We start from the raw sequence: 27,610 nt of genomic DNA on the forward strand, positions 1-27,610 counted from the left end.
GGGGGGGGAGTTGCACTTGAAGAAAATTTGTGTGACCTCGAAGGATTGTTCACTGGAGTGACTGCCTTATATTACAATACATCATAGTGGGAGACAGTTCATTACCACAGCCTGGGGCCCCCTCACACCACCAAGAGACTGGCGTCTCTCGGATGAACCATACAAGTGGATTAAGTGAAACACGCTAGGAAAATATATGCTTTTTGTGCGCAGTAGGTCGCACGAGTACACATCAATGAATAATGCCATGTAACGGCTTCTGAAAGCTTTAATACACATAGATGCAATCAAGAAATATTTTCCTGACGAAAGGTCATTTGAGAAGATAAGACATAACATACATAAAAATTGCATAAAATATAACAGTTTCTGATCACAAGATATAACTAGAATTGTTAGCGTAAAGCAACGTCACTCCATAACGTAATAGTTTGATCACTTGTAAAGCATGCCTTATGTGCCATTGGTATCACTTATTTCCTGGCGGAGGAATAAAGGATTTTTAGGTAATAAACTGTCAGGCACACAAATAAAGAAAAGCTATACTAAAAAATAGATGTACAAATAATAAGACGCAGCGATATTTCAAAAGCACGAAAGGACACAAGAGCAATAGGAACAGAGTCGATTAGGTTATTGGGCAGCTTATAAAGCACATGGACGAAGAAAAATCAATAAAGAAAATGCACAGCATTGACTATGGACATTTAAGTAGCGCGATTAAGCGTCTTTGCGTACGCAAAAGGCCTCAGCCTGCTAGCGCTGTTATGTATCCCATTCTCTTTTCTTTGTATGAAATTCAGCGTTGTTTTCTAAGCCACGTAGTTTGCTTGAACCTTGCCTCATTTCCCTGAATCTTCCCTCCCTGCGTCCTCGCCTCGTATTAGCGCCTAATAACTTTTGATAAATGAATACCTCGTGTATGCCTTACTGTAGACGGAGCACTCAGTAAAACTAGCGCCCTAGTACAGAACGGGTCAGAGCTATGCGATATCTCCCAGTGAGTGAGTGAGTGAGTGAGTGAGTGAGTGAGTGAGTGAGTGAGTGAGTGAGTGAGTGAGTGAGTGAGTGAGTGAGTGAGTGAGTGAGTGAGTGAGTGAGTGAGTGAGTGAGTGAGTGAATAAATTTTTATTTGGTCCAGCAAAGCGCGATAAAACGCGCACCCGGCTAATCCAACGACGGGACTGACAGATCTAGTCTGCCGGCCCGATCGCGGGCGCGCTGGACGGCCAAGATTTGGTCCTCAAAGACGAGACTTCGCAGGAGCGCGTCCCACTCTTCCTTGGTGAACTTCGGGCCCAGCGACCCGCACTCCCAGAGCATATCTCCCAACTTATGCTAATCGCCACGTAACATTCATGAAGGCTCACCCCGCCATTACAACGAGAGCCAACCATCTCCAGAATACGTCAGTTACGCCAAGTCAGTCAGTTAAACGCGCGTTTTCTCCTAGTTAGTATGTAGTGACTGCGCTTGAGTATCCGTGCGCCCGAGGGGTACTACATGCCCGGGTGGCGCGCTTTATTTTGGAGGTAATCTGCGCCAGGTTCCAGCTTGCTATCCGAGATGGCTAATGCTTTCGCGTGCGCTGTCTCCCCAGGTGCTTATACGGTGGAAAATACGCTTCCTTCTCAGCGTAAGACAGGGTTCTGGCTAAGTACCGATAAGCGACGTGACTTGTGTTGACTTTGTCGTTGGTGCTCATGCCGTGTCATTAGGTGGTGCATATTGCACCACCACCACCAGCCGCGGTATAGGAGCGAACTCGGCGCATGTTTCTTTCTCTCGATTGATTTCTCATCGTCGCCGTGATGTTCCGTATAAAGTCCCGAAGCCATACGAACGAGCGACCCACATGTTGTATAGTATGGTACGGTATGGTAAAACTTTAATGAAGGTCCTGCAGATCGTGAGAGTAATGTTTCGTTCGTTCTCCGTCCTCGCTTCACCGTTGGAACTTGAAGCTTCTCGGACGATGATCGGCAGTTGTTGATCAAACGCAGGCAGGAAGCGATGAGATCAGATGTACAAGAAATATTTATAGGTAAACTTTTCTATATACATGGCAGGTAAAACAAATACATTACAAACTTGAACAATTGAGAAACAAAGTCTCACTCTTCGACTGTCTCAATGACTGTTAGAGCCCAGACTCGTTTTAACGTACATAGTACGGAGGCTCACTGATCTATCAGCAATCCTGATTTCAGCCAAGTCTAACGTACATGGTACGGAGCCTCACTGATCTATCAGTAATCCTGATTTCAGCCAAGTCTGAGGGACAGCATGTCGTCCCGATTTTTATAGCCCAAATATACAAAGAAAAAAAAGGCGGTAGGGCCGTTGGCCCGTCCCACAGGTTCAGTTGCCAATCAGGGTCAACCGTTTGTTAAGCCACAACCCACAGGGATGGGCTTACTCTTAAAAATAAACATATTGGAAAACAAAGCTCTTTTCCTTCTTCGCCAAAACTCCGTTGCCCTCTCATTTCTCCGTAGTTAGTGACGGGCTCAGCAAAACACGCCAGGCCCGAACAAGTTATCGCTAGACCGTTTCAAATCCCAACGGCGTCTAGGCCGCAAATGTCTCGGAAGCAGGGGCATCGATACCACGTAGTGCGGCCGTACTCAAAGTTTGTCCGCGTGGGAGACTGATGGCCCTCCTTGTACTTCAGAGTTATTGTCTACAAGACAAAGTTCTTCGAGTGCGTGTTTCCAAGACGCCGTCGTCCGAACGCACTCTTTACGTGTGCCCCGCATTCCTGCAGCGTGCACTGTAAGCTGGCCTTCGACACCACACAGGCAGTCGCACCCAACAACAAGGCTGGCGATTGCGTTCCGGACGCGTAGAAGATTAGGTCCATGCTCACTGCTGCGGAACGGGGTCAGAGTTGCTAAGCCCTTCTTAACCTCGGCGGCGCCTCCAATTAGTCAGGCACTCGGGAGCCACACTCACAATACCTTGTACAGCGGTCCCTTTCAAGGCTGGTCTGTGTGGACTCGTGTGACCGTCGGCGGACTGCCAACACCGTGCGCACAATGCCGACTTCCCGGAATCGGCACTCGCCCACCTGGCACCTGCCGCGACGCGTCACCCAACACCGCGCGGTGCCTGTGACCCCACATAACACAGCAACTGTCGCCCGGCTGACACGGGGGCAAGTGAACCCCCTCTCTATGCACAACGCACGTGGCCGATTCGTGACACTTAAGAACCCGAACAATCAGAGCGACCTTACACGTCCCTCCTAAAGAGTATACTGGGCTCACAATGTGCCCAGCTATACTACAAGAGCCAAAGGGCGCTGTATCGTAAAATTTAGGCCCTGAAGGTTCCGTCAAAGAAAATTGACATACGCTGCCCAACACGGGTGCTGCGGAGTCCGTAAGGAACATGAAAATGAACTGAAAGGACCACGAAAAAAAAACAATTTTCTCACAGCGATAAAAGAAAAGGGCGAAAGCTCAACACATTCATGGCAGTGAGCATGCAAAAGAAATACTCATGTAAGTACAGGAACACTCCAACGCACTGCACGTCACAACAGCAGCAAAGTAACATATGCAGGTTATATACATAGTATGTCCACAGTCTTATAACCCTCACACACATGGACGACAACAACCACAGAAAGTTCCATCAAGGCTGAACTGTCCCACGCACACGTCCTTCGGGTGAACGGGAACATTCACGCCTGTCCCAGCTGGCATGGCTGTTTTTGTCTATCCTTTCTTTTCTGCTCTTTACTCGATTGGCTCCCATGAACGATTCGAGAGCCTTGATAATGCATCAACATTGGCGTTACCTGTTCCTTTCCGGTGACGCACCGTTACATTGTAGCGCTGTAGTGAAAGCGCCCATCTTGCTAACTTGTCCCCCTGCGGATTGCTGATTGTCAAATATGACAATGGGTTATGATCAGAGACAACATTCACCACTGCTCCGAAAAGCCAGTAGTCAAATTTCTTGAGTGCCCAAATATTAGCAAAGGCTTCTCTCTCTATAGTCGACCAGCGCGCCTGTGTCGGGTTAAAGCGATGGCTAGGAAAAGCGATCGGCTTTTCTTTTCCGTCCGCTGACATTTGAGCTAAACAGGCACCGGCCGCCGTCGCCGACGCATCAGTGAATAGCCAGTACGGCTGATGAGGCTCAGGAGTGTTCATGGCGACAGCCTGACAGAGAGCTAATTTCAGACTTTCGAACGCGCACTGCGCTTCTTCCGACCATGGAATTGAATTAGGAACCCCTCGCCTTGTCAAAGCTGTAAGCGGGCTAGCCACGTCGGCGTAGTTTGAGACATAGTCCCGATAATATCCGCAAAGCCCCAAAAGACTTCGCAACTCTTTCTTTGTGTGAGGTGGCACAAGACCTTCTATGGCAGCTATCTTGGTTGCCCGATCTGTGTCAAAGAGGAGTACTTGGTCCCCGACATTAAATTCTTTAGTCCGTGCCCTCCTAATGTAAACTTCAACATATTTGCTCTGGCACTCGGTGCTTGTCAACTCAGCTACACTCGCGGCTAGTTCTAGTTGCTCCCGCCGCTGCTGCAAATACTTGGCAGGTTTCTCTCTCAGAGTTGAGGGCACCGCGATCTCACCCGTCCAAGTTTGCTGCAATATTGATAGGGGCCCATTTGGGTTTCTACCGTACAATAGCCTGAACGGCGCCACCCCGGTGGTATCATGCGGCACTTCGCGATAAGCCCACAGAACGAATGGGATGAGTTTGTCCCAGTTTCTTCGGTCCCGCTCCATTACATGATACAACATATTTTTGAGGACTCTGTTCCATCTCTCAACCACCCCGTTGCTCTCAGGGTGTTCGGCAGTGGAGAACCTAGGTGCACAGCCCAGTTTTTCTAACATTAAATGTGTCAGTAGAGATTTAAAGTTAGTTCCTTGGTCTGAACAGATCGTTTCCGGCACTCCAGTACGACTGAAAATTTCCAGTAAAGCCTCGCATGTGGCCCTCGCTGTCAGGGATCGGAGCGGCACTGCCTCATTGCGTCTTTCTTCTGGTAGGACCAGTTGTCTGACTTTGACTCCCGCTAGGGAATCCCAATGGCACAAAAGTCCGTCTGACACGAACTTGTCAGCTTTGCCATTTCTAGCATTATTCCAGGCCTTTTCCAGGCTTTCATCGGCCAGCTGAGCAGCTCGAAATTCCTCCCGCTGACTGGGCACCCCATTGATATCTTGTATCAAACTATTCCCTTGCAATTTAGGGATTTCATCTGTCGTTTCTTCGCAACTTAGACCGCAGTCTGGGTCAGTGTTATCGACCATTTCAACTGATCGGACCCCAACGGAATTGGCTACCCGCGGAAAATTTTCTCCTCCAAACTCCTCTTTTTCGTGCGCCTGTAGTAGTTCCCAATCTTCCTTTGACAGCAGGCAGTCAACCCCGTTTGCAAGTTCGTCTGTAACCGCGCACACCAGATCGATCCTCTGCGGTTGTATCACAGCCCCCGGGCGATGCTTGCCTACGGGCAGCGTAGCTAGGTTAGCTCGAATGGTGTTTCCGAATGCCGACTCGAGTCTTACTGTTCGTGATGGCTCCTGTAACACGACGGGCAACATACTTTTACGGACCACCGTTATCTCACTACCTGTGTCCAACACAGCTACTGTTGCTATACCCCCGCACATGATAGGGATAAGGTCCAGCTTTGACCTCCCTGAACTAGCATTTTGAGCTAACACTTGTACTCTAGCGCTTAGCACCCTTTCTTGCTCTGGTGGAGGTTCTTCACTTACAACAGCAACCTTCTGTACCCTTTGTTTTTGCACAGTCGGCGCCTTCCCCTGCGGTTCTCTATCTGAAGCTTTTGGGCAGTCTCTGGCTAGGTGACCCTGTACATGACACACGTGGCATTTCAAATTTGTCCTCTGCGGGCTAGCTAGTTTTGCGTGCTGCAGCAGTGAGGCTGTTGCGGCTGGCTTAGTTGCTCGTCCTTTCCCTTTAGCTTGCTCGAAAGTCTCGAGCACTTTCGCCACCTCCACTGGCTTAAACCAATCTTCGCCCTCCCGCAAAAGAACATATTCCAGGGCTTCTGAGCTTAGACTGGCTTTCATACGGTCAGCGACCATAAGCTCCGTCATAGCTTCTTTGGTGTTTGCATTTCGAGATTGAAGGTAATAGGCCAAATAAGTTCTCCCGCGAGACGCGAACTGAGCCCAAGTTTCCTCCTTTCGTTTAGATGCCTTTTCAAAACTCTCCAAGTATTTAGCTGGCGTGAGCTTAAGTTCATCTAATACCGCCTTCTTTACAGTCTCATAATCTGTACATTCCTCGTCATTGAGGCCACGCAACAGATAACGAACCCGCTCGGCCAGCGCAGGCATGATCAAATGTACACGGCTATGTGCTGGTACTTGAAAAGATGCAAACAACTTTTCGACCTCATCAAACCATATCGGAACGTCAGCGTCACACGGCAACCGGTATGCCTTAAGCACTTTAGCACATTGTGCTATTCCATCCGTGATGGCACCGCGCCGATCGCTTCCTTCCGACACCGAAGGCGGCCTGCCCGACTGCTCAAGCTCCACTCTCCGTAGAGCAATGCGCTCGCACTCTAGCTGTAGGCGCACCTTTTCCAGCTCCAGCTCCAGGCGTCTCACCGCCATGGCTTCTGGATCCGTCGTGCTCGGAGCCTGCGCAGCGCCTTGCGCCTCACTATCCATTTCAGTATCCGACGTCTCAGACTCGGTCTCTCCGACGCGTTGCAGTTCCTGCCGTCTCTGACCCTCTCTTTGTTCAAATGCAGTATCAATGTTTACGTTAGCCTCAATCGCGCTTGCTGTTCTGCGCGTGAACACCATTAACCTCACTGAACAACAGCCATGCCAACCTCGACAAAACGCAAGGAATCCCGCTCACCCGTTGCTGCTGGGGGCGCCGCCTGACGTCCTTGTCCAGATGAATTGCAACCCTTGCGGAATTCGCTGGTGGCCCTCTGATTCCTTGCGCCTGGCTCGCCGCTCGTTGCTCGTTGTGGGGCTTGCCGATCCTGTCGGCTGCGCCAGTAATGTTTCGTTCGTTCTCCGTCCTCGCTTCACCGTTGGAACTTGAAGCTTCTCGGACGATGATCGGCAGTTGTTGATCAAACGCAGGCAGGAAGCGATGAGATCAGATGTACAAGAAATATTTATAGGTAAACTTTTCTATATACATGGCAGGTAAAACAAATACATTACAAACTTGAACAATTGAGAAACAAAGTCTCACTCTTCGACTGTCTCAATGACTGTTAGAGCCCAGACTCGTTTTAACGTACATAGTACGGAGGCTCACTGATCTATCAGCAATCCTGATTTCAGCCAAGTCTAACGTACATGGTACGGAGCCTCACTGATCTATCAGTAATCCTGATTTCAGCCAAGTCTGAGGGACAGCATGTCGTCCCGATTTTTATAGCCCAAATATACAAAGAAAAAAAAGGCGGTAGGGCCGTTGGCCCGTCCCACAGGTTCAGTTGCCAATCAGGGTCAACCGTTTGTTAAGCCACAACCCACAGGGATGGGCTTACTCTTAAAAATAAACATATTGGAAAACAAAGCTCTTTTCCTTCTTCGCCAAAACTCCGTTGCCCTCTCATTTCTCCGTAGTTAGTGACGGGCTCAGCAAAACACGCCAGGCCCGAACAAGTTATCGCTAGACCGTTTCAAATCCCAACGGCGTCTAGGCCGCAAATGTCTCGGAAGCAGGGGCATCGATACCACGTAGTGCGGCCGTACTCAAAGTTTGTCCGCGTGGGAGACTGATGGCCCTCCTTGTACTTCAGAGTTATTGTCTACAAGACAAAGTTCTTCGAGTGCGTGTTTCCAAGACGCCGTCGTCCGAACGCACTCTTTACGTGTGCCCCGCATTCCTGCAGCGTGCACTGTAAGCTGGCCTTCGACACCACACAGGCAGTCGCACCCAACAACAAGGCTGGCGATTGCGTTCCGGACGCGTAGAAGATTAGGTCCATGCTCACTGCTGCGGAACGGGGTCAGAGTTGCTAAGCCCTTCTTAACCTCGGCGGCGCCTCCAATTAGTCAGGCACTCGGGAGCCACACTCACAATACCTTGTACAGCGGTCCCTTTCAAGGCTGGTCTGTGTGGACTCGTGTGACCGTCGGCGGACTGCCAACACCGTGCGCACAATGCCGACTTCCCGGAATCGGCACTCGCCCACCTGGCACCTGCCGCGACGCGTCACCCAACACCGCGCGGTGCCTGTGACCCCACATAACACAGCAACTGTCGCCCGGCTGACACGGGGGCAAGTGAACCCCCTCTCTATGCACAACGCACGTGGCCGATTCGTGACACTTAAGAACCCGAACAATCAGAGCGACCTTACAGTGAGCCTTCACGAAGCGGGCGGCTCCCACGTAGTAAGCGGAAGGCCGAGCCTCTCGGCCGCATCGTGGGCCTGCTGGACAGCCCAGAGTTGGTCAGCCAGGAGAGGGCTGCGGAGAACCGCCTCCCATCTGGCCGAGCTGTTAGCGATGATAGAGCGTGACCGGGCACACCACCAGAGCATATGGTCTAACGTGGCTGTATCTCCACAATCGTGGCAGGTAGCGTTGGTGTAAGTATCCGGATAGATTTTATGTAAGAGCGACGGATTCGGATAGGTATTCGTTTGTAGTAGACGGAACGTTAATGCTTGAGCTCTATTGAGGCGCGGATGAGGAACAAAGTAGGTTCTACGGCTGAGATAGTAGTGTTTAGTAATCTCGTAGGTGGAAGGCGTGTCCCTGTTCTCTGGGGAGACGGCTTCCGATTGGTCGAGGGTAGCGCGGTGGGCAAGTTCACGCGCAGCCCCGTGAGCCGACTCGTTGAGGTGGGAGGAGCACCCTTTATCTGACCCTGATGTGCCGGAAACCAATAAATGAAGTGGTGCGTGATTGGCTTGCCCCCAATAAGTCTGCGGGTCTGTATGCAAACGGTGCCTTTTTCAAATGCTCTGACTGCAGATCTTGAATCACTATAGATGACGTCCCGTGAGCTATCCAGCAGGGCTAGTGCAATAGCCATTTGTTCAGCTATTTCGTAGTCCCTCGTCCGAACCGAGGCAGCATTGGTGATTCCTTGCCGACCATCAACAGTGACGATGGTGAACGCTCGACGCCCCTTACAGGAAGCGGCGTCCACAAAGCTGACCTGTCGCTGATCACTGTGTATTTGCCTAAGGAGGTTGGCCGCCCTTGCCCTCCTTTTACTGCGATTATGATCGGGGTGCATGTTCCTAGGTATTGGCGCGACCGTAATGTTCTCACGAATCGACGGAGGAACGTCAGAGAACTCCTCCGCTACTCGATCGGGGTGTTATCCGAGTTCCTGCAAGATGGATCTCCCTGCATTCGTTGTTGTGAGGCGAGTTAGCTATGCGCGCTCCTGGGCCTCTGCAATCTCTTCAAGAGTGTTATGAATGCCAAGCTGCATTAAGCGCTCTGTACAAGTGTATACCGGTAACCCGAGAACCCGCTTGGTAATCTTCCTAAGCTGTGCATTCAATTTATCCCGCTCTGCCCGTTTCCATCGATGCATGGCTGCCACGTATCTAAAGTGGCACAGAACGAAGGCATGCATTAGTCGAATGAGGTTATCCTCTTTGAGTCCATGTCGTGAACGCGAGAAAATGCACGTAACAGCGAGCCGCGAAAAGGATGGCGGCTTGATGGGCATTATTTTCCCACGCGCTCAATATTTGTGTTAGTTGGATGTCACGTGATCAAACGCGCGCTTGGGAAGGAGAGCGCGCGTCTATTCCTCTATCCCTGCCGTGGCTGCGAATGACTGTGCGCAGCTGACGTTTACGCGGGCCGCGGGCCGTATATTATTTTTGGTACGGGTAGGTGCAATGACAAAGGGCGAGCAGGGATGGCTGCTCACTTCAAGCGTCCAGGGCTCTCTTTCCAAGCCCCTAGTGATGCAGATCGTGTAGTCTAAAAGAGAGTGGCAAGTGGAGATATCGCTGACAAAGACCGCGTCTTGTAGTGGACATAAACATAGGCAGATGATGATGGTGATGATGATGAATGTAATATTTGGAGCCGCGGTGAATCGCGCGGCTGTACGAAACATTCGCCCCCGCTACCGGCGTTCTTCATAATGCCAGCGTTATGACTGCGGGTGCTCGTGGTCATGCAGTGAGATATCTGCAGGCTTACATGGTCCATGCGTTACGCTATGCTTGGTATTTTAATTAGTAAGTGAATTTCTACTACCATTTATACGGTTGATATAACTAACGTATAGACTGGTGCAAGGGCTGCACTTTTTTATCGCGATTTCGACGAGCCATATATGTGACCGGGCCATCTGACCTGATTTTCCCAACTATATGTATGAAATCCACCGTAAACCTCTGCAATCGCCTCTGTTCGCCATCTACTAACGGCACGCGACAGTACGCTGCGCGCGAAAATTCGTTGCTGAGCTTGATCGGAATCAGAGCCCCGAAAGCAACTGCTTCTCGCTTGGATTTTTTTAAAATATTGACTGTCAAGTTGGGGGTGCCGCCCTTGCACGGATTTATACGGTAAGAATTTTCCTTCGTGTCATTGTTTTATACTTCGCTGTCACTAATAATGAGTCGCCTTCCCGGCGAAACCACCGCCTCTTTCTCTTTCTTTTATGTTCCTTGAGTCCGAGTATAAGCACCGCTTCGCATGATTGCTATGGAATCTGATTTCGAGTGAATCCTGTTTGGCTTCATTTCGGTTACGGAAAACTTTGGAGGGGGCTCAGGCCCCAGACCCCCCTCCCCTCCCCCCTCCCGTAGTCGGCGCCTATGGCAACAGATGTGGAAAACATCTTCCCTTCTGTCACAGGAACGACGACGATAACAACGACAACCGCAGCTATTATAAATGTGGCAGGAAAAAAAAAAAGAAAGGATGAGTTGGTGGGCAAGCGGCTAGATGTAAAGGCGTGTTGAGCCTGTCGTGCTCCTTGGCAACAGCGTATACCGTATTTTCGAACATGAATGGAAAAAAAACTACAAAATCAAATAAAATACGCTTTGAGAAAAGAACGATTCAGCAGAGGCAGGCTTAAAAGAGCAGCTTAGTGCTTCTTTGGGAACGCTTTAAGAAGAAAGAAAGAAAGAAAGAAAGAAAGGAAGGAAGAAAGGCTGTAGGTATTCGTGACCATGGCAGACACTGTGAAAAGACGAACGGAGACATCGCGACCTGCTGGCCCGGCCCCTGGAGTACATATGTTTGCGAGCGCTCATCCCCTAGACCTTCCTTCGCATTCTCGCCTGCGTTCTGCCACCTCACCACAGAAAAAGGAAATAGAAAGAAAACAAGACAAAAAAAAAAGCAGCTGATACTTTGCTCGCGCAGCTCTAGCAGCTAAGCTGTTCTGTCGGCTGAGTGCGCGCCGTATTCCTCGCACCATTGCCTCTCTTCTGTCTGCGTTGATTCAACGTACAGGCCAAACGTGCGGGTGAAGTGCCTTGCAGAGCACTATGCCACCGTCTGACGCACGGGTGAGTATGCATTCAGGAGCTTCGTTCGATCTCCGGTGCGTTTATAATGTTTGTAGTGTGTGTGTACGTGCACATGAATGCTCACAGTATACCGACGCAAAAATTTTTGTGTTTCTTCTTCGACGGCCCGACGTATACAAAAAAAGACTGCAACGGTAGCAGTCGTATACTGCCAGAAATGTAAAGAAGAAAGAACCTCTTGCATTTCCGCGCTCTATTTCTCGTGAAGACAATAGTGTAACAAAGAAAGTCAGTATCGTTCGTTACTTTAACATTTCAAGGTCCGTGTAACCTGGTTTTACTTCTCATCAGCCCATAAGTCGCACTAAAGCTTATTAAATAATGGCTTAGTATGTTGCTAAAAAAGATAGCGTACTCGTGACGCCTGCGGCAGAAAGTATGTTCCACGCCCACCGCCAAAGTTTGTGAGGGGAGTGGGGGAGGGGGGGGTGCGCTGGCTAACACTCGCAGGGTTAGTCATAGTCAGTGGCGTACCTAGGTCGTCTGGCACCCGGGGCCCATAGGTTTTCTGTAACCCCCCCCCCCCCCCCCGCAGGTGTAGCCGGCGGAAAGAGGAGTGTCTTCAGACGTATATGACAACCCCCCTCCCCCCACTGGCCCCTTGCACCCGGGGCCCACGGCCCCCCGGCTCCCCCTGTTGTTACGCCACCCGGGGCCCACGGCCCCCCCTGTTGTTACGCCACTGGACATAGTAAAAAAAAAACACACACAAATACTCCAGAAAGTGGATCGGAAAACGGCGCCGCGGCATCTTAAATGGTACGAGCATCACACGCGTAATGCGAATACACGGGATCGTTCCCCTTCCTGCGGCCAGCTGTTTTTTCATCCATTTTCATTCTTCATTAATTTATCATTTCGTTAATTCGATTAGTACGTACAAGTAATTTTCCCTATGTTGTCATTGGTGTCTCTGTTTGTTGGCATTTTATGATATAGCTTAATAATTAAAGCCGTACGAGCACTTCTGACGCGATTCTGATCGCTTTTGCAGTATACTTGATGGAAATGGAATTCAGTGGATTCAAGGCACGCTGCGCCCTGTATAATGCTCATCACCGATTTGAACTTCGGTCTGTTCTCTCTTTTTTTTGCTCCTCCTCTCCACGTGCAGGGTATCCTTCCTTTCCTCTCTCTCTCTCTCTCTCTCTCTTAAGATTGCACAATATCTGCACAAACTGCTGTTGGAAGTATAATTTGACTTCCAGCCCACCTACAAGTGTTGATTAAGCTTTGAAAACATAAGACAATTCAAAGCTACGGCTGGGCACCAACTTAAAATCTTAATCAAGAGATTTGTACATTAACTTCGAAGAAAAGAACTGTGCTACGTGAATCGTCAGTTGACCTTCATATTGGGTCAGTGACAGCTTTCATGAGTGGACATAAGTATCAATGTATATGAAGCATGTCTTCCTACCATCCCAAAACTCCTCACCTCCCCTCTCCCAAATGTAGGGTAGCAAAACGGATTTTTGCTCTGGTTAACTTTCCAGTATTTTTTTTCTTCTTGCTTCTTTCTTCCTTGATGTAATAAAACAAGACACCGACAACAAAAGATTCGGTAAGGCTAACATTTCCGTTTACTCACCCGAGCCTTGTTCATAAGTGAGACTAACAGCGCTAAAACAGCCGTTTAACGTGTCCGGGATACCTAGCGTACACAGGTGGCAAATTTCCATCGTTTCGATTGAGAGTTTCCGTCATATGGTTTGAATATGAAGCGACTCTAGATAATGACGCATGTTTGGTTCTTTTCTTTCGCAATCACACATGCCTGATCGCATTTAATGACGTGCCCTGACTAAACACAATGATGGAAATTAAGCGCGCCCGAACACACGTGTTTATTCTAGACGTCATTTTAACTGGAATCAGGAACGCGCTATTTCGCAAGAAAAGAATCTAAATATGCGTATTTATCTACAGAGTCGCTTCATATTCAAACCACAATGGACACTGGATTTTAATCGAAACGATTGAAATTTGCCACCTACGTACGCATATGTGCCCCGACACGTCATACGATGTAATTAAGCGACATGTTTTATCGATTTTAGTCGCATTTGTGAACAAGGCTCTCGTGTGGGAGCCGAACGTTGACCTTACCAAAGCTTTTGTATTGGGTGCCTTGTTTTATTTCATCGTATGCCATCCCTACCCGGCCGGACTCTGTTCCACTCTCAATTTCATACTCTTCGTCTCAAACACACACAGACGCAATCATAAGTGTAGCCGCAGTGAGGGCACTTACTTCCCTATTTGCCCCGCTGACTTGAAGTGCTGCGCGCGTGAGTGGGCTTTTCTGTCCTGATCCCCGAGGGACATGAAGTCAGTCGTAACATTGTAGTTCTTTCTGTGGTCCTTTTCCTTGCTGTTGACAAACGCGAAGCTCACAAAATATTCTCTGGAAATGCGCCGCTCAGCAAAAGAAAGAAAGAAAGAAAGAAAGAAAGAAAGAAAGAAAGAAAGAAAGAAAGAAAGAAAGAAAGAAAGAAAGAAAGAATAAACATTCACCGACGATTACGATACCCCTAATGATAAATTTGAGCGCAGCTTAATGTATTGCCTGGCGTGGACAATCTGTCTGGCGCGGCACATTAAAAACGGGGCGAAGTGTGGCGCGACTGCCTCGCTAATCGGGAGATCGCAAGAGGAAACACGTGAGTGACGCGTAGGCGCGATTCATGCAGCAGCCGTCGCAGACAGACCTCCGCTCATGCAGCGCTTTGTTTCCATATATGAGTTGCGTTTGGTATCGAGTTCAGGCTGCTGTTGCCTGTCCGCCGCTCCTTATGCCACCCTTCTCGGTCTGGGCTCCTGGCCCTCAATTTACCGTTCGTTGTCAGGCTAAACATTGCAAACAGACTCGTAGCAAATCCTCCGTTGTGTACAGCTTTATTTAGATATATACATTTTACCAACAGATTGCGGAGTGATCGACTCCAGCTCTCTCCCCTAAATAGAAACCGGACTTCTCGTTTTAAGCAATTCGATTCACATACGAATTCCACCTCTCCGCCCTTCGGCAGCGTAGGGCTTGAGAACTCTACCAATCACAAGCGGTTTCCCAAGCACACAACTGTCACGAACCGACGGTTAGCTCAAATCAGCCCAAAAGTTTTCTTTCGGCTTCTCCTGTTGGTTCCTTTCGCTCTTTCCCGTTTCCCTCTAGCCACTCCTTATTTTTGTGGCCTCACTTCCAAGCAAACACAAACTAACAAAAAGAAACAGTAGCAATAAAGTAGATCAACAAAAGCCAGGAAAAGCATTTCCCCTTCATTTTTTTGTATCCACTCGTTACCCAGCCCATGCACTCGAGCAAGCTGCACACTGGAGAGAGCGCCGTGCAATTACTTGAAAATAGGCGGAGGCCTATACTCCACGTGACTAAGACCGCCTGAGACACGCGGCTCACATCTGCCCATCAGCCTCACAAGGAGCGCTGCCGGAGCGCGCCTTTTTATCCTTTGTCAAGCTTCACGACACCGCGGGGGCGACAACGGTGGCGATCGGCAAGTGAAGCGCTTGTCGGCACCGCTTTGTCGCGTTTTTCGGTTCAAAACATCCTGCCCGTGTGGTCAACGGCCATCGGCTCGGCGACACCCGCCACCTCCTCTATATTAGCAATCTTGCTAGGCAATGGCGTGCGCACTTCCCGGACCTACACACATATGGAAACATTTTTCTAAAGTCTGGCTATGCCCATCTACATGTAAATAAATAATACATAAGCCAACGTCGCCGACCTTAAGACCAAAGTACCCTTGTGCCCCGTCTACATGCAAATAAATAAAATATACAATGGTAGATGGTATAGGTGGACGCGCTCGCCGCGTGCCATCGGTGAACAGACGACGGCGTGCTACTCTGGCGCCATCTCGTAGCAGCTGTCGCCGAAGAGCCAGTCTCGCGCGGCACTACGCTTTCCTTCTCGCAATTTCGCCATACCCTCCTCCTCCGCTTTCCTCCTCGCTCTCTTCGCTATGGCCGTCTTTCATCTCTCGCTGCGCTCCACGTTCGTTCTTTCATCCTTCGCTGTGCTCGTTCACTCGGTTGCGCCGATGGACGACGCCGAGGGACGCCGACGCTAAACGCAGGGACGGGCAACTAGCTATGAACTAAAAGGAGGCGGGGCTTATGAGGAATACCCTCGGCTCCAACGGCATGAAGAAAGGAAAGAAACCATGCAGGTCGGAGCCTGATGTCGCGCAGCTAGCCTTCGCGAGCCAACTCTCCGTGTAGCGGTCCCCTTCAACTTCTTTTTCTCTCGCCCGTGCCTCCAAAAGTTGGCCCAACACGTGATCCTGCGCTCGGCTGGCTCGTCCCAGTGTGTTTGGTTTCTGGCAGGTTTTAATCGACGCGCACTTGTTCCAGGTCCTTTGCCAATCCCTGTGCACATTTAACATTCTCCCGATGTGCTCGCGCAACTTTTGAGTTTCCTGCTACTTATACATTTTATCGTAGTCACTGCAACGTGCCAGTACGGCAGCCGCACGTTGCTGTCGAGCCCGTTGTCTCCTCGGAGTAGATAGAGTGCGCTGAACCGACTGAGCCGCTGAGCGCGGACACACTGGAAGCCTACCGGGACATGATCGCACGGTTGATCGACTTCTAATGCTCCATCCTAGTCTCTTTTTCTTCTTCTTTTTTTAATTCCTCAATGTCTGATACGGGAGAAACACAAGGGGAACGTCGCTTATGTCGCCACTGGCCAGTGAGCGCTGTAACCGTGGCATAGGGAGCGTGTCTTACCTACAGCTCTCCTCCTTGCACCATGGCATCAACATTTCATTTCCTTCTACCTCGTCTACTGCTTAAACTATTTTTAAAATATTGCGGTAGAAGGCTCCCTCAAGAGCGTTGTAAATCTTCTAGTGTGTAACTGACATTTCACATGGGTTCTGCTCATGAGTGGCTTTTTCAGTACCCCCTCCCCCTCTCACCAACCCAGTCGGCCCTTTTGTGCAGAAGTCTCTGCGCTCCACGCAACTCTTTGGAGATGTTCGTACGCTCTTGCCTGGTGGCGCTCTTTCCCTCCTCGCTCGCACTGCATTCTTGCGGCTCTTGCCTCCTCACCTAGGACCGCAGTTCCCCCTCTTCTCTTCTGTATGCAAAACACCACCTATAGTCCATAACCATGTCGCGCTGCCGTACTATACTGAGCGGAACTAGCTCAACCATACCTTAATTTATATACCTTTCTTGGTATATTTCAAGCAAAATAATGCATCTCAATTCAGTGCGTGTATTACAGAGAAATAGGGGAATTCCAGAGTCAGTATCGGCAATACATTGGGGTGAGCATTCACGAAAGTGCTGTTGCGCTAGACCTCTTCGCAAGAACAGGTGTCAGCCAATCGGGATGCGGGACATGGCGTTTTAAAAGGCGTCCCGCCAAACAGCAAACACCACTTACGAACGAGAAGCTCTGTGAATTAGATACCCAGTGTCCCGGTACGATCATGATTTCATTTCATTTATTGAGTTCTTCCCGATATACTTCAAGAAAGGTACAGGAGGTAAACGCGCGGAGCGGAGCACTTGACGGGGGCTCCTGCACCTGCAGCGCACGATTCATGGTTCACACAAAGTTCACAGCACCGTGCTACTCAGTTATTTATTTTTCTTTCTTTTTCCTTTTTCTTAGAACAGCAATATCACACAAAATAGGTATATTATTTATTTACAAAGAATACCAATTGTTAGGTTCAAATGTCACATTCTGCCTCAATAGCAAGTATATCACCTGATATGTCAACGCACGGTAAACAGCAGGGCCGGTGCAACATGCAGAGAGGTATGCATCGGAAGCAGCGGCCAGTACAAAAAGCAATGTTTGAAAAGACCTCGTGTATCGCGAATACAAAATAAAATTTCCTCAGATATAGCAGAACGTTCGTGCAAAGATTTGTGCGCTCTGTATGATGCACGAGTCCTTTGGATCTGCATTTATATCTTCAAGCATCTTCTTTCTTCTTGTTCTTTTTTTGTTCTCTCGTTAAGAGTCTCCGGAGTTTGCGTATGCTGCCGATAGCGTCGGTTTTTCTGGCGTTGTGTGTGCTAGCCGCTTCTGGACGCTGTCCTGTGCTACAGACTGCAGCTCAAGTGGACTGGTCAGCGGTGCGTATATGTACATATCCGACAGTAATGTCGCATATAGTGGCTTACGTATAACGCATAGGTTACTTTAAAGGACCAGCACTACCATTTAAATAAAGATACACTACGCCCAACAGTTGCATATCTGACAATATATCTCGCACGGTCGTAATTGCCTCATGCCAATGTGTTCCCCGAAGCGTATACACTCTTGAAAAACAAACTTGAATCTTAAACTATAATCTTGAATATCCCGCTGAGGCCATATAAAATGACACTTTGTTACGTCGTCAGATTTATGTATACGTAAGCGGCGATATATCGTGTAGTAGCATATACGGATACGGGTCCTGTAAAATATGCGTAAATATATGGTTTGCCCGTCAACAGTTGTATAACTTGCATTGCATTGAACGTATACCTCATCGCCTGGGTACGAGACCTCTCCGAAATCTTGGTGAATACTATGGAGGACACAGCGTTACTCCCGCAGAAGGAGTCACCCGAGTTCTATTTTTGTTAGTTCAGAGCATACTCTGCATCTGAAATGTTCGCACACGCCCAACGAAGCGATATTTTGGTACAGAGAAGACTCGCGCAGACGCACCGACATTATATGTATTCAAAGTACGAGCGAAACACATTGAATGTGACGTGCGCATTTCGAACAAGTCTGTTTCAGCGAGGGACTGATGCCATGCGCGTCGTGGTGACAGCTCGCAGGCAAGTTCTGGCTCGAGATCGCCACCAACCCACCCATCCAGCAGTGCATCGTGAGGGCCTACTACCCGCGACGAGCCACTATGATGTGGTATCGACTCGAAGGGTAAGTCTCCCCCTCTCTGCTTTCCCCTCGCACCTTTTATCTTTATCCAAAGTTGAACTTAGCCGGGACACCTCCACTACACGGTGATCCTCCAGTGTTGCACTGGGATGTTTAAAAAAAACTACAAGTCATTGCACAGTTCTAGCCTCGGCTGATTGGAATGGTGGAATGGCCGGCGCCACATGACGATGTTTCATCAATGGTGACAGCTCACGGATCACGTGATGTCCTGTGCACCTGGTATCGAGCGCGGCCGAATCTTCAAAGGGCAGTGCAAGGAATTGCCAGGAAAACGATTGCTGCGGGCCAACCCAGCAAGAGCGCGCGCGCGAGGCGCGTCGGAGTGCACGAGTAATATAGGCCATGTGTTCGACGATTGTTGCAGGCGGAGTAGACAAGTTTGTTGATTAATGTTCGATTCGTTCGTTGCGCGCGCAGTTCGTTTCGTTTTGTGAAGTTTATTTATTGAGTAGAGGTTTTGTTCGCGTCAATCACTGCTGCCTCCTTCCTGGTACGTGAGCACTATACCTCGTTCCCCACGGAGGAAGCCACGTCGCTTCATCTGGCGTTCAAGGTGCGGTCCAGGGCGCACGAGTAAAGTGGTTAAGCAAAGCACATGGGCACGGACGCTCAGTCATGGAATGTGCAGCCTTCCAAGAAGCGTAATTATAGCTAACATGGACAAAATCGCGACGAAGGAAGTTTACAGTGGAGGCCGCAGAATCAGCTGCACAAGATACACACTTGACCCGTTTTTTCCCCTTCTTTTTTGCCTTGCTTCGTCCCGTGTAACTGTTGAACCGGTATATCATGCTCCGCGATGCACCTTTTACAATGTGTCGAAAGAAGCTGCGGGATATTCCCTATCAGTAAAAGACAACAACACTACAGGCGGACCTATATAGTTAGCGTTATAATTAAACGTATGCCGGCTATTGCTCCGTCTCCCGAGCGCCCTCTTCCAAAGCGTGTGAAATTCCGCTTACGTTGCAGCGTTATAATCAGCGACACGCAAGTTACGTGGAACTAAATATCGCCGAAAGGGAAGGTGAGTAAGCAGCAGCGGTAGACTAAACTTGACAAAGCGCAGGTTGAATGCTCGCGTTTTCTCAACTGAAACTAAAGAAGAACACGGCTTCACGACGAAATAGAGCGGTGCCATTCCTGGTATGCTTTCTGAAGGAATAAAATATTACCGCTTTCCTTTTGTTTTCTTTTTTTTTTAGATACGGCGGAGTGGTAATGAAGAAGAGGCAGTACGACTTCTTCATCGATCAGGACGTGCAGTACCTGCAAAGAGACGGTGAGACAAACAGTCTCCTTTTGATTTCGACGTCCCACATATATTACCAGGTCATGCTGTGGTGCAAGATATTGCAGCGTTCTAATATATGCTGATTCGTAGTGAATTTGTTAGCGCGGTGCTAGAAAGAGCGGTTCTACGTACTGATGCATAGCGTGTGCACGTGTGCGTGATCTGATTATGAGGGACGCCGTAATGGGGTACAGCCCGGATTATTTTTGGCAACTCGGGATTATTTAACTCGCACTTAAATCTGAGTACACGAGTGATCTTTTTTTAAATTCGCCCCCGTTGAAATGCAGCCTCCGCGGGTGCGCACGCGTGGGTGCGTGTCAATTGAGACTCTCTATGTGGGTGAGCTAGTATTCACATATATATACTCTCAGGGCCTTCGGGCACTGAGAGAGGGTGAATGGGTTAAGTGAGTGAGTGAGTGAGTGAGTGAGTGAGTGAGTGAGTGAGTGAGTGAGTGAGTGAGTGAGTGAGTGAGTGACTCAGTAAGTTAAGTAAGTGAGTGAGTAAATAAGTAAGTAAATAAATAAAGCCGCGCAGTAATTAAGTCGTATCTGCTTCGAAGAAATCCAGAATGTAGCACGGCTTTCAAGATATTTATTCCGAAAATGTGCGCCGAATTAGTTACCGATAAGCGTTCCCCATGCTTTCCGAGAAAGAAGTAACTGCAACGCCAATGCATTTTTAATCAAAATTTAGGGACCGATATCTCGAAAAGTTTTTGCGGCGCACCCATTCCAGCGTTGTACGTCTGCGGTGCTTTCCCAAGAGAATCTCAGTCTTTGCAATGAGATGTGTTCACTTTGAAGTGTTCTTAATGGAAGGGAACATGGACATCTGTTCATAAGTCATGGTGCCGCTTAAAAAAAGCAATCAAAATGCAGCGATCACTCAGTGAAACTGAAGAAAGAAAGAAAGAAAGAAAGAAAGAAAGAAAGAAAGAAAGAAAGAAAGAAAGAAAGAAAGAAAGAAAGAAAGAAAGAAAATGGGATGTCTCTCACAATTGAAACTAATGTCACAACATTTCACTCGTATTCGCTTCCCCTCTGAGTCGGACAGCGTTTTTCTCCCACCAGAGCTTGTTTTCAGCGTTTCCCGGAATGCCTTCACTTTTCTTTTTTTTCTCTTTTTTTAACTTCAATCAAGTAATGAGAACACAGGTGTCTAATGAAGTGTCTGAAGCAACATAATACCGAGGACAGAGGAATAGGGAGGTTATATGTTTACAGCGAGTGATTATCACACTAGAAGCTTATACAGGATGCCTTGTTTAATTTTGAATTATAAAGAATAAAAAAAAATCGTTTGTGGAAATTGGCACAATTCTAGTGCTTGAGCTAGATTACTAAAAAAAGGCGACCACTACTCACACGAGGAATCGGAATGCGTATGGGTCACTCCACGCCAAACGTACGAGCCGGAAATTTGAACCTTTCCGATTTATTAAAAAGAATTGTGAGCAAATGGTAAGTCTTAAGAAATGCATTCCAGAACTATTCTGTCGGCCCGAGCGCCATGTAAACTGTATCCTTTTAAAAGCAAAACACACGAATTTTTCAGCTGCGAGGCTTTATTTCTGTGAAAACCTTATGGGTCTTTGTAGCTTTATGCTACATTCAGGTGGAATAACTCATCTGCCGTAATACTGATTTCCATCAGAACGATTAATGACTCGAGATGCTTTTGTGCCACAGAAAACGAATACGTCTACCATGAAATCCGAAAAGAATAAAAGGCCCGAATCTAGTGACTTTGATTACGTTAACTGAATTAATGTAACATGAGCAATGAACCCCCATCTGCTGACTGCATGTGCACGTTGGGACAATCCCACGTGGTCTTGCGAAGAACCGTTCGGTACTCGTGCAAAACATTGACAGGGCTATTGGAAGAATTCCTGGACACCGGCAGCCAACGATATTAAGCTTCTTAGAAATACGAAGAACCATGTAGCTTGCGAGCGGCGGCGGACACGCCGACACACGCTGGCTGCATCGTCATACATATTGAAGCAGGGTGTGCTGGACCAAGGACTCTGAGGTTTGACGGCGAGCGTTGTTGAAAGCGCGTGCACAACGACTTAACCCGGAGGTCAGTGCGGGACACGCGTGCGCGGTCGTGGCGAGCTTTCCGCGGGGGGTCCTTGGCCAGTCCTCTGTAACTGGGTATTCGGCATATCTACAGGGGAACGAAACGAATTCAAATCACCGCGTCTTGATCGAAGCACAGCGTCTGGCTCTGCAGTGCTGGCCGTGAAGGGCACATAGTACGAGCCCGATATAGCAAAGCGTCGATGTTTCTCAAATAGGTACGATCTTGTAACGGTTCAGAAAGCGGGCCGTTTGCTTGCCCGTCTCGTGATTGTTCGCAACCACTCTTTTGATGACGAAAGTGCAATTTTAACCAATCACGCGAGAGCAAGCGAACGGTTCGCTTTCGGAATCGTTACAAGATCGCGAGTGTCCGCTCGTGTAGGGCGCTGTCCTTGAGCGGTCACGTCAAGACTGAAATGCACATGCAGATACTGACCCGCCTATATAAAGCTTCTGAAAAATAGATTCACCTGCACACACACACCTATGCAGTGTTCACATGGACACACATTCCGCATGTTCACACATGTTCAGCTACACGCAACGTAGTTCAACTTCCCACACAAGCGCGCGCATGTGCCTGATGATTATGTACCGACATCCACGCGACTTCCCTACATCATCTGTGTATTATGACATAATGGTCTACCGCTGCTTAATGTAGCTGTCATCTGGTCTACAACAGTACCTATATGGACGACCGTGGCATAACAGCTCGACTGCATTTTGTTTATTGTTTTTAACCGCGATACAGAGTACAGACGGCAGATGTTGCTATATAATATACGATAAAGCTATGCAACTGACCATACACCAAAATGTGTCGACATAGCGCTGCTTAGGTCTGCGTCTCCAGTATTCCAGTTTTTTTACACATATATATATGGGTTTTTTGACATACGCAAGCTTTGCTTCCTTAGTACACCCGTATAATTACATCGATGACCACATTTTCATTTAAAAGAAATTGCGGCAGAACCCATCCCACGATGACTGTCGACGAATCAATAATATTGATCCGACGAATCAAATCAATATAGCGGCACAATGTAATTCCACCGTCGAAACGAGCTATACGTGTGAGGTCTTTACGGAAGCGGGACTCATCTTTCGCGCTTCCCTAAAAACACTCGGTGCCATCTAGCGCCACCACCGCGAAGCCTGCACAGAAAAGCATGGCACCCGAGAAACGATGTAACAACCAGGGTTCTCTTTCTCGCTTCCTTCTGGACACTCTGAGCCACCTAGTGGTACTGCCGCGAACTCCGCGCGTTGCCTCCGAGACGAGAAGCGTGGCGCGCCGATGCCTGCCAACGCTGAAAATAGCTCCCTCTATTGCAGCACACTCAGTGGCACATACCCAGTTGGCGAGAGGTTCATTGGAGAGCGGCACATATACCGAGTGCATTCATGACGCATCTCGTTAATACGTTGACCTGAGAGGCGTTCATTGATAAGAGGCGTATACCCAGTGCACTTGTACCGCACTTCTGTCATTGAGGATCCCTTGTGACGTTGCTTCGATTCCACTCAGCATTGGAGAAATTTAAGGGACCTTATTCGTCATTGTAGAGCGGCGCGTTCTTATACCTATAGCTACCCACGTTGGCATCAAAGGCGTTCATTGAAGAGCGGCACACACCTACTGGTCCGTACCCAGTGACCCAAGCTGGCATCAAAGAGGTTCATTGAAGACCAGCTCAGACAGAGTAGCACTGCGGCACATACCCAGTGCTTTAACTCGACGCCAAAGAGTTTCTTCGAGAAGCGGTGCCTTCCCAGCCACGCGTCTACAGTGACCCATGTCGGCGTGAAATATGTTCGATGAAGAGCGGTACGTACGTACACATTGGCACACTCAGCGACTCAAGGTGGTCAGATGGTTGGTTTCGAACTCTGTTACTTGAGCACAGTTGCGCAATGTGCTACTCATTCCACCACTAACTACGCAGTGACGTAGGTAGGTGGGAAAACCGTTAGGTACAAGCATATACATAAATATATACATAGATAGAAACTAAATAAAGTACATAGAGACCCTGAGAGTGCTAACGCATTTAAAAAAATGGAAAGGGGGGGGGCACGCCAAACAGGGCGCGCTAACATTCTACTACTTTTTGTTGCAGGAAGGTTCTTTCAGCAGATACTGGACACCGACAACGAGTCCTGGGCCCTCGTTCACGTGTGTTCCAAAAACGGTAAGAAAAATGGTAGGCCTAGTTCCCCTGTGCTTTCAGCGCCTGACGTTCCGGAAACTGCACGCCGGTTGCCACTTGCCTCACTCACCGCGTGTTGATGTGGACGGCTCCGAAATTTCTCTTTAGGCAAATGTTGCGCAATATGCGCTGGGTCAAGGTGACGCGTGCGGGTTCCCGGTGTGCGCGCGGTCCACGCAAGCGGCTGAATTGCACCTGCTAGAAGTGATGGCTCGCAAAGAACCCGTGGATTGCGGTCCTTTCGAAAGAACCTTCCCTTTGCAAGGCAGGGTATCTGATCTACTCGTTTTGGGGGTGTACAGCTATGGCGAAGATGCTGTGTAAGGGTTGGGGTCGGGCATGAAATAGGTGGTAGCTGCCCCATGCCGTCGTCCAACTCATCCACGCTGAGGACGTTGTCGAAGGGAAGGACTTGTTCTCATCGAGAACGAGGAATATGGGATTTATTTACAATATCTACATGAAGGGTGGAGAAGGTTACAGTTCATCAGTCTAGTATGACTGAAAAAGAATGCACACCCAGCAGCCGCGCAACAGCTGCTTAAAAACACTCTGTCGTCCCTGTATCCCTAGGTGAGGGAAAACGGCCGTACAACCTTCGACCATTGGGAGCGTCCAAAGCCATCGTAGCCAACCCGCCTTTGAGGGGGAGGGTTTACACACTCACTTCCACACAGGTTTCACTGAACACATCGAAGCGAGAGTGTTCTCGCAGACAGGGGTCTTGCACCGAGAGGCGCCTCTTGATCCCAGAGTTGACCCCGCAGTCAGTGGCCGCCGCCTCTGTCCATTGACTGTGACGACTTCTGGGGCCCGTGAGACCACACCGCAAAACATCCCCTTCCAGGAGTTCCCCACTCCAAATAAACCGTGAAGGCGACGGCGAATCCACTAACAATACTTGGTCCGCCGACCGCGTCTAGACATGCCGGCGCCGACGGGCTGTTGACGAGGCGCATTGTCGTCCTTGCAAAGCGAGTCGCCGCAGCGGGCTGGCGGGGGGGGGGGGGGAGGGGGTTCCAAGGTCGCTTCTTCGAAGCTCGTCATCCCCGCGGCTGCGGCGGGCTGGGGAAATATTGCAGGTCGGTACCCCTGCAGGCCAATCGTAACAGCTGCGATTGCATTGGCGTACGCGCAAGTGTATCCACCAAAAGAGGTGGGTTCGGTGGCGAAAATAAGGGTGCTTTCATAATCTCCTGCTGTCCGTACAAAAGCAGTATGCCCTCTCTTCCTTCCGCGCTCTCCCTAGTGGCAACTATTTAGAGTGACAAATAGCGGCAATATATGTGTTCCTAGACCGAGCGGCGCGCGCCGCACAACGTTGTAGGTAATGGGCAAGGTGGCTACCGTGAGCGAGGCTATAAGCGGAGTGATAATTTTCAGGATTGCAGGAATTTTTAAAGATCGCCTATGGCAGATAGCGTAATTCCTGCCTTTGAGCTGGATTATTGGAAGAGGCTGACATTACCGGCACGATAAATTGAAACACATATTCAGCCAAATAACAAAAATTCACTAATTTACTTCCTAATTAGTTACTCTATATGGCACATATTGCAATTTACGAATCGTAGCCACTAAGGTTGCAAGTTCATATTTCAACTAGCTCGCACCCAAACACTTCTGAAGGTTGCAAGGCTTATCCACTTCAACTGAATCTCCAGGATGACACCGTGTTTCGAGATACTGTTTTCCAAAATGTGGGACGGAATACGTGGGCTTTTGTTAAAAACGTAAGTGGAACAACACTGCATTATTAGGCCGGGTTTGATGGCGGATATCTCCAAATTGGCGTCGCTGGAAATTCATTCCAAGTGAATACGTCTTGGAACATCATCGGCTACACTTCGTAAATTGCAATATGTGTCATAAAGCAATGTATTAAGAAATTCATTGGTGGTTATTTAAATTACAGTTGAATATATACATTGCTTCGATTTATCGTGCAGGTAATGTCCGCCTCCATGTATGCTTCAGCTCAAGGACTAGAATTACGTTATCTGCAGCAGGCAAAATTTTTTTTTTAATTCCGGAGAACTTATAAATGATCAGCCCGTATAGGCGCAAATGGAAAACTGTTCGTAACGCCCTTACTATTCCTTAGGGAGCACGGTGTAAGAAAAGTAAGTTCTAGCGAGCCTCCTCGGCCGCCTCGGGTTCGCTCCACGACAGCTAGCTCCAAAGCCCACCAAGCGTCCGAAATCCAGCCACTTTAAATTGCTTGATGAAACATGAAGGAACGCAAAGCTTGCTTGAATTTTTCAGCTCTCTTAAGTTCACAAGGTAGACGCGCGTTCCAAGCTGTCCTTCACACGGAAACGCTGACGGAAATCACAGTGATAGAATGCCCCCCCCCCCCCCACACACACACACAAAATAAAAAAAAAGGAAATAAGTAAGAAGAGCGCTTGGCAGAGCAAGTGAGCAGTTTCGTGATCTTGTAGAAAGTGGTCTACGCTCATTTATGAGCCTTCCTCCTCTTCCTTCATCTTTTTCTTTTTTCATTTTTGCAAAACTAACTTGCTTAATCAAATTAATGTTTTTTTTTTCTCTGATTGAACACTCCAAGGCCAACTGCAACGAAATTTCACTTTGGCTGAATTTGTGATATAAATTAATGGTACGATATCACTGGAGCATTCTTTGAAAGCCGCACGGCTGTTGATCAGCCATGTTGTTCGTCAGCCACGCCGGCTTCGCGCGGCGCAACCGAACGCATGCTCCGCACAACGATCCCCGCGGTCGCGCCCCGGCAGACTGCGCACATTGAAGATACATCAATAGCAAGTGTACTTGTGGTCTCGGTTTATCTCGGAGGTCACGCAGGCGAAGAGCGTTTGGACATGCTTCACTTCCGGCGAACGGTAATGGCGGCGTTTCTTTTTTTTTTTTCTTCTTTCAGTTTCGCCGTCAGATAAGGCTATTTTTGATAGTTTTTCGTGAAGCTTCTGCTAGTATATCAAACGCCAAACTTTGCACGGAGGTTCCTTATTACCTACACTATCTTAAACTATAGGCGTGTTTATGTGGTCAAAAATTTCGTTGCAGTTGGCCTTTGATATGCACGATCCGACAACTGCATTCGTGCGCGGTCATCTGTATACCGGGTCCCTCGTGTGCGCGCAGACGGCAAGTCCAAGATCCTGTTCACCACCCTGGAACCGTGGACCATGATCCCCGTCGATGTGCAGCAGCGGGTCGCCGTGGCGCTCCACACCGCGGGGCTGCCCATGCTGCCGCTGGTGCAGTCCCAATGCGTACCGCGCCGGGAGCTTATCCCGAGTAGTGACTACGGGAAGTAAAGGAGACGCTGCCGCACCGAGTGTCTCGCTCGCATTTATGCATGCAGTAATTAGGTGCAACGGAATCGCTTTATTCGAACTATCGCTTTACCCGATGCTTCTCGCTCCTCCGACCAGCGCGCATGCATTTTAGCCCAGATATACGTCCGAGTGCAGCAGGAAATTTGCGCGGGATCGTGCGGTGCAGCATACCGTGCATTTCAGTGCGGTGCTGGACGCAGGGGAGTCAAGTCTCAGTCAAGAG

At 48.9% G+C, this 27,610-nt stretch overlaps 1 protein-coding gene across 1 annotated transcript; it reads left to right on the forward strand.

The window, feature by feature from the left end:
• The first annotated feature begins 11,368 nt into the window (after window positions 1-11,368).
• LOC142574051 (uncharacterized) lies at window positions 11,369-27,610 on the forward strand. The gene is made up of 6 exons (XM_075683227.1): window positions 11,369-11,491; window positions 17,519-17,635; window positions 18,331-18,440; window positions 19,667-19,743; window positions 23,975-24,046; window positions 27,191-27,610. The coding sequence occupies exons 1-6, from the start codon at window positions 11,471-11,473 to the stop codon at window positions 27,364-27,366; spliced, it is 573 nt and encodes a 190-aa protein (XP_075539342.1). The 5' UTR covers window positions 11,369-11,470; the 3' UTR covers window positions 27,367-27,610.

Source organism: Dermacentor variabilis, chromosome 3 (genome assembly GCF_050947875.1).
Source record: "Dermacentor variabilis isolate Ectoservices chromosome 3, ASM5094787v1, whole genome shotgun sequence".
NCBI lineage: Eukaryota > Metazoa > Arthropoda > Arachnida > Ixodida > Ixodidae > Dermacentor > Dermacentor variabilis.